Below are 7,351 nucleotides of genomic sequence, written 5' to 3'. Positions count from 1 at the left end.
TCAAAAGGACAGCCTGTATTTACATCAAGAAACTTCCACTACCACAGCATTATACCAAGAACTCAATACAGTGTTACAGTTGGTATTTACTTAGGATTTTAGCTTTAAATCAGTATAACACAAAACTTAGCTCAGGAAATACCCTGAAAAAATGAACATGTTTATTAAATATGACTTCTACTATGCCACAAGACAAATATCCGTTGCTGGATATTCTTACAAGTTCAGTGTTTGAAACAGTGTGCTGTTCTATAAAACAACTAAGAAGTTCCAGAAAGGTTGCTGGGGAAAAAAAGGACAGAAAGAAAAGGGGGGGGGGTGGGGGGGGGGGGGGGGGGGGAAGGAGAAAGGACAGCAGGTATCAAGTGAGGAATTAGATTTGAATAACTAAACCAAACTGTTAGCACAAGTTTAATACAGTCACTGCATGCAGAAACCCCTTGGAAAAGTGTCATACGGATCTGAGTAGGTTGTAATACACAAGCTTAAGATGTAACTTCACTGAATTTTTCCATGCCAGTTGGTAGGACTTTTCCCTACCAAGTGGAAGAATTTTAAGATTAAATTCCAGATTATCCAGCTTGAGATTAATAGCTTTACTCTCCAAGAAATCCAGTGTATGAACCTATATTACATTTTTCCAATGCTACTTTAAAAAAAGACAAACTATAACCTTTTCAATTCACTTTTTACATTGAACTTTTCAAAGAAATCCAAAGTGTTGTCTTTAATTTGCATTAAAGTGGTCAAACATTTCTCCTGTTTCTCCCCTCCCCAAAAGTGCAAAAAACAAGTTGCTGCTTGGTCCACAAACATAATACATCATGTACAGCAAGAGATTTTCCTTCTGATGGAGTACTGCTGCAAACCCATCACTTCCAGTTTCTACTCCAAGAAAAATATCAGCGTCCAAAGATGGAATTCAATTCCAGTAGAATTAATTCTACAATCTGATTCTGGTATACTGTGTGGACTGCTATGTTACCAGTCTCTTTCTCTGGTTTTAATAAGGTTGGACCAAAAACTATTGCTACACTTTGATAGGTCATTCGGTTCTTTTCTCCGTTTTCTACAACTCTGAAAGAGAAAAAAAAATACACAGAGACACTTATCAGTGTCAGAGTAACAGGATGACGGGAAAAAGACACAGTCCAAAGCAAATGACTATTCACAGTATTTGTTTAACAAGTAGTCTTGTTATTGGGACATACAGCTGCTGTGATTCCCCTCTCTATGGAGAAGTTTTGTTTTGAAATGCTATTCCTGATCCTCTCCTAATCCCTCGAACATAAGGACTTGGCAGTAAACATCACAAGTATGACACATACTGTCTAAAGTCCATTTGGCACTCTGCAAGCTTGTATAAATACAGACTGATATATTGTTTTCATCAAGTCCAATATAGGCAAGAAAAATGCAGTGGGAACAGTCACCTAGTACTTTTAATTGGATTATTTAGCTTTAAGGGAGGATCAGCAATACAAAGCCTTTCCTTTTCTCTGCTACTTACCTCTTCAGGTGTCTAAAGAGTACCTGCATAGTGTCCTGATTTGGTTTTGGCAACTGTTTGATTAAATCTTTAACAGCATGGACACGCTGCCTTGGTTCTTGTTCTGCAAAAGGATGAGGCGTAGAAACAAAAATTCAGTGGTTTTGTTTAAAACTTTAGCATAAAATTTAACAGACTGGGAATAAAAGCAAAAGTTTTGCAGTGCTAATATTAGATAAAATACTGCCACCTCCTGACCGCACCATGCATTACTGACAGGCAATTTTAGGTAAACCTTACAGACGTTCATAACCAAAACATTCTTTTTACTGTCCAAAATAATTAAATGAATTGCACATATTGAGCAGAATTTGTACAAAAAGCACAGGCATGATTTTCAGACTTACTAATTGCATTGACAAAGTCATTGAAGTGATTATAAGTGAACAGCGGCTCTGGCAATTCTCTGAAAAACATCTTTAACGCTCCTGTGATGACATGTATATCTTCCCATTTACTATCATTCAAGTCTAGTTTCTCATCTGAGAGAGAAAAATGCATAATTAATGTTAATAATTTAACTATAAAAGCTTTTTTTAAAAATAAACTTAACTACTCTTCCGTACTTATTGCTTTTAAAGCAGTGAAGAGACTTACTCCACTTCAGCCCATTCTCTGCTGGGATACAGAGCTGCAGCAGTGTAAAAGGGGATACAAAACTCAACCACTACAGACGGAGATGGCCAAACTCCACCTACTGCACTACATGCAGCTCCCCTACACCAAGGGCGTTTTCCAGAGGGGAATAGGAGTTGCTGACATAACACACAATTTACTGTTACACCCTGTCAATCAGGGAATGACAGGTCAGATTGTAGATGGGCTACTCTCCTCTTCCTAGTTGTGTGCTGCCTATTGAATCCCACTGAACAAAACACTAATATATAGCCACGTGAAAGGGTTTTATACACAGAGTATGGCAAAGAGGAGCTAAGCACCCCCACACTAAAAGGCAGTAGCAAATCTCACTGAAAAGCATTAACTTACAATTTTAATGCTAGTGGAAACTTAATATGCTTACTGTTTTTCCCATAATGTATGAAGTTATTTTGTTTGAAATAATTCTCCCCCCTCAAATTCTACTACCACCATTTTTTAGAATTACGTTCTAGCAATGCCTCTATGCTCCACATAAGACCAAACCTCCAGGATGCCAGCTTTTTCAAATGATGTATATTACACACTAAATTCTGCAATTTTGAAGCTAGTGTACTTTGAAGATGACAATCATTTCTCATGAAAGACTGCAGTTATACATTAAGAAACCTTTTTCCTAAGCTTTCTATGAACTTCAACGATCTGAAAATACAGGCAATTGTAATATAGTTGAAGGAAGCTTACCATGGTTTACTGCAAATCTTAGCTTCTGTATCACTGCAAGATTGCCACTAACTCGGTATAAGCCGTCAACATCTAATCCTAAAACAAGGGGATAAATCCATTTTAATACCTTACATGTGTGAATTCTGCAATCATTAGGCTGCTTCTTTATAGGTCTAAAACCAAAAGAAACCCACCTTGTAACAAAGAACGCTTGGTTCAACAACAACAAAAAAAGTTGTTAAACTAGCTTTTTTGATGAGCAGGGCATATCAGAGGAGGTTTAGTTTGCTGACACAGGTTCGGTAGCATCAAGCTCAAAGTAATCTCTCAAACTTTCTACACAGTAGAACAGTAGTAATGAGGCAACAGCTCCAAGTTTCCCCAATGAGACTAGGTGTCTCGTTTAAGATGCTCTTGGTGGGTGGCCAGGGGGTCTATGGGAGTCCAACATGCAAGAATCAAGTATTTTGTGGATGTTCAATTTTTTAATGTATGGTTAAGAAAAATCAAATCAAATCATGCATAGAGAGCATCTCAAAGTTGTCAAGTGACCAGGTTTGCATGAAGAAGGAATGATGTGCATGCACACTCATCGCTACCCAACAGCCTACAAAACTAAAATGGGTAGCCCTTGCCTTTGCAGTATTGCACACTCAACCAGAAAAGAAGAAAACTGTGTCTCTGTGGTTGCTACTGCAGTTACTCAGAAGTGATTAGCAGGTAAAGAATTTAATTGAAACGCCACTTGAATGCAGCATGTGAGTCAGTGCCACTGAGAGGGTGAGTGTTGCCAGAATACCTGCAGTCCCTGTAGCTCCTCAAGTTGTCTGATGCAACACAGCACAGTTACCAGCACCATCTGACATATCCCTTTTCCCCATAATCCACTAGTCATTCCTTTACAGAAAGAACTGATTTGAAGTCTATTGGCAGTAGGAAGAAGAGTTGGAGAAGTGGGAAAAAAAAGCTGTTCATTTCTGTCAGCTTCCCCTCAGGTATTTAAAAAAGGAAAACTTCACCACTATCTTCACTGCAGTCCTGTCTTTAAAAGAAATAAAAAAAGAACAAAGCAAAATAACCTCTTTCTCCCAAACTGCAGATCACAAATGGAATAAAGCCTGCTGTTACAAGCAAGGTAGCAGTTTGTCAAACTGGAGTAAGGCAATGGAAGCAGTTATTTTTCCCCTCCCAGGCCATAAGACAGCAGCATTGAGAAAGGACTAAAGGCTGCAACAAAATCCTAAATGAAGTTCCCATGGAAGATGCCTTAAAATTCGCAGGTAGTATTCCCCTGTAACACTTACCCTGATTCTCAAGAAAACGTCCTCAGATTAACAGACTGGTATATATTTGAATGATGGTTATGGAGATTCCATAACCCCCCTCTCAGTCATCTTTTCCAGGAGATAGGGCAATGACAACAGCAAGAAACAAGCAAGAAAACCAGCACAGACTACAGCCAAGTCAGGAGTCACAACCAACGTATTTTCAACAAAAATGTGAAGATGTCCTGCACATCAGACAACCCACAATGTCACATGTAGCTTTCAAACATATAATTTTCTCAGTTATTAGGTGGGAGAGACTTATTTTCAATGAAAGCAAACAAAAATTATCAGTCATATAGCCACATATTGACTCAATCTCCAGAATTCCATAAAACTTCACATAGCAATCGGTGTAACTGGCCGAAGGGCATCAAACTGATAAGACTTGTTTTCTGGCAGTCAAAGCATATACAGAGTAGGAACACAACTTTTTCCTAGAAGTTTGTTTCAAGGAAGTTTTAATATAAATTATTTTGTTACCATGCTTAAACCTTCCAAAAATGAACAGCCGCATTTTGACAGTCTCCCCCTCTTTTAAACTGAAAAAAAAAGTTGATGGGCTGAGCTCTTCTATCACTTGTAATCCGTCTTCCCTTAGAACCTTGCTGCCAGAAGGCTGTCCTGCCTTCTCCTTAGCTTGAAAGATACTGAAGCAGATCAGTTTCTCAGATATAAGATTTCCTCCCTTCTCCCCATTTTGGATCCCACCTACCTCCCCACTCTTGAAAACTCATTGCTATATACAGACACAGGTTTCAGATCATTTTCCCCAAAGAAATCTGCAGCATTTTAAGGATTAAAACGTTTAAAATTAGACAGCGTGGTGAGCAATAGAGATTTGGAAACAAAAAATTTTCACCATACCATGTTCCTCAACATGCTCAATGCACAGCTTCACGAACTTTGGCACCGTGCTGTTTTCTCTTTGACACAAGCTGGTGAGATTGGAACCAAACACTTGATCTGGAACCAAGTAAAGAGACTGATTTACAGTGGAACAGGACTCGAGTGACAGAACTAGTTCAGGTTAAAACAAACCTCTACAAAGGGCAAAGACTACTGGATACAATTGTCGCAGTATTAGAGTGAAAACAGGAAAGTTTTGAAAAGAGCTCTCAGCAGCTCCCAGCAAGAAAAAGCTCCCAGTAAGAAAAAGTGTCAGCAGTTACCCAAATGTGAGTCTCTGAGTAAGGAACTTTTACTACTGATATTATTTTAATCCATCAGGAGATACTTTTAAGAGTCATATAGTTATTACTGTAATGAGAAATTTAATGGCTTCAAATATCCTGTTACACTCCATTCCTGTTCTGAGTTCAAAATACATTTACTGTAATCTTTGTTAAAAATCTGAACAGAGATAATAAACTTTAACCAAAGTGAAAGCTTTTGGCATTGCTTGGGGAAAAACCCTGTAAAATTTCATCTTTCATTGAACCTACTGTTTAACCCAGCATTACATATTAATTTACTTACTTTTAACATTTAAATTCTGACATGGATTTGTAAATGACAGACCTTTATATCACAGAGCTCTGAACGGGATGCCAGTATGACTTATGCATAGGCAACCTGGCTGCAAGGTTGGAATGTAAATACAGATATTTATGGGCAAAGGTTGTTTTGAGTTTTTGTTTTCAAAACCACACAATCCAGGGGGAGTGTTCTTCCATCACAAACCAGAGCAAAAATGAAAATCAGCTTGGGCAGAGAACAGATTCGTGTAATGTCTTAGTGTATGTGAGCAACATGTTAACTCCTCTTGTTCAGGTTTTATTATCACCAAAATCTCTCTCAGACCCATTTCTATGATTTTCATCAAAGATGTCCAAATAATAGATTACCTCCCCTGTTCAGATGAATGAGATTGAAACAGGGTCTTGAGATGGGGGGGGTCTTTGCCTCTCTAGGCAAAGCTCACACTCTTAAAGGAAAGAAAGTTTGTGGCGTTTGAGGTTTTTTTTTTAATCTGTTAAATAAGGTATGTAAGTGGCCATCTTTGCAGTATCTAATAGATCTTACTTCAAAGCTTATGCAAGAGAGAAACTGTTCTTGCATTTGCATCATGCATAGCATCTAGCCCATTTTTCATGTTTAGTAATTTAAGCAGATTCATTAATAACACTTGTATCTGACTACTGCTTTGGGAAATCCAAACAGCACTCCAAACCAATTATACAGTATGAAAACCGGCATATAATGGTATTATTAGCTGTATGCGTACAAGGCCAGTGCCCCGAAACACCTCAGTCCTGCTGCTGCTACTCACGCAGCCAGCTGCATAAGCAGAATCAGTAGCAAGGGATTGAAAAAGTCCACGCAGCAGAAAGCCAGGCTAGCATGCAGCTGTAGCAGGTAAAGCAATGCAAATTAGGTAGCGCAAGAAAACACTAGCATGTAACAAACTGATTTGCCACAATTGCCTCTGACTTTAATAATTTCCACGTATACAGCAATCATATTTTTTTTCCTCTCATCTTAAAGTAACTTTTAGAATTTGTTTTTCCGTGTAACAAAACTTTAGCACAGGTACTTCTCTGCTTAGTGCATGCTGTTTCAAGTGGGTTTTTGTTCTAGAACTTCTCATTATTTTTTCTGCTCATACGGGGTTTGCCAAGTTTTCCATTTACTAAGCTTGTTCTGTAGCAGCCACAAAAGTACACTGGGCTTTTAAATAAAAACTTCTATGTTTTTCATTCATACAGTAAATGTAAAACTGTACAGCACTGATCCAACTTTTAAGCTTTACACCATGCTTTTAAATAAAAACAAACTCTCCATTCCTTAATGTCTTTATTAAAAAATCCAATCATCAGCACGCATGTGTACAAATTAAACTTGGCTTAGCATTCACTGTTGCTAATGGCAGAAGTTACGTCACTGAGCCATGACATGAATACTAAGCTGTAAAGCAGAGCAAAACGTCAAAGTCTGGGAATAATACCTCCTTATCCCAAACAAGAAAATCATCATTTACAGTTAAATTATATTTGCAGATACACAAATATACCAAACACCCCATGCAACAGAAGTACACCTGTTAAAGTATGTAGTTAGGCAAATCACAGTAGGGTTTGGTCTGATATTTGCCTACCCATATGCTATTTTGACCCTAGTAGAGCACCACCTACAAGTCCTGCTGAAGCATACA

The 7,351-nt window shown here is 38.2% G+C and overlaps 1 protein-coding gene across 3 annotated transcripts in view; it reads right to left on the bottom strand.

The window, feature by feature from the left end:
- Nucleotides 1–340: 340 nt before the first annotated feature.
- ARHGAP12 (Rho GTPase activating protein 12) overlaps nucleotides 341–7,351 on the bottom strand; it is a 76,466-nt gene continuing 69,455 nt past the window's right edge. For all 3 annotated transcript variants that reach the window (XM_009275155.2, XM_009275156.2, XM_009275158.2), the window contains 5 exons: nucleotides 5,065–5,163; nucleotides 2,891–2,968; nucleotides 1,897–2,031; nucleotides 1,511–1,613; nucleotides 341–1,077 (listed from right to left, as the gene is read on the bottom strand). In XM_009275155.2, the coding sequence (XP_009273430.1) occupies nucleotides 903–1,077; nucleotides 1,511–1,613; nucleotides 1,897–2,031; nucleotides 2,891–2,968; nucleotides 5,065–5,163 (590 nt within the window). In that variant the 3' untranslated portion in view covers nucleotides 341–902. The remainder of the gene's footprint in view (nucleotides 1,078–1,510; nucleotides 1,614–1,896; nucleotides 2,032–2,890; nucleotides 2,969–5,064; nucleotides 5,164–7,351) is intronic.

The sequence above is a fragment of the Aptenodytes forsteri genome, unplaced genomic scaffold (genome assembly GCF_000699145.1).
Source record: "Aptenodytes forsteri isolate BGI_AS27 unplaced genomic scaffold, ASM69914v1 Scaffold336, whole genome shotgun sequence".
NCBI lineage: Eukaryota > Metazoa > Chordata > Aves > Sphenisciformes > Spheniscidae > Aptenodytes > Aptenodytes forsteri.
This window is presented reverse-complemented; position numbering and strand designations above follow the sequence as displayed.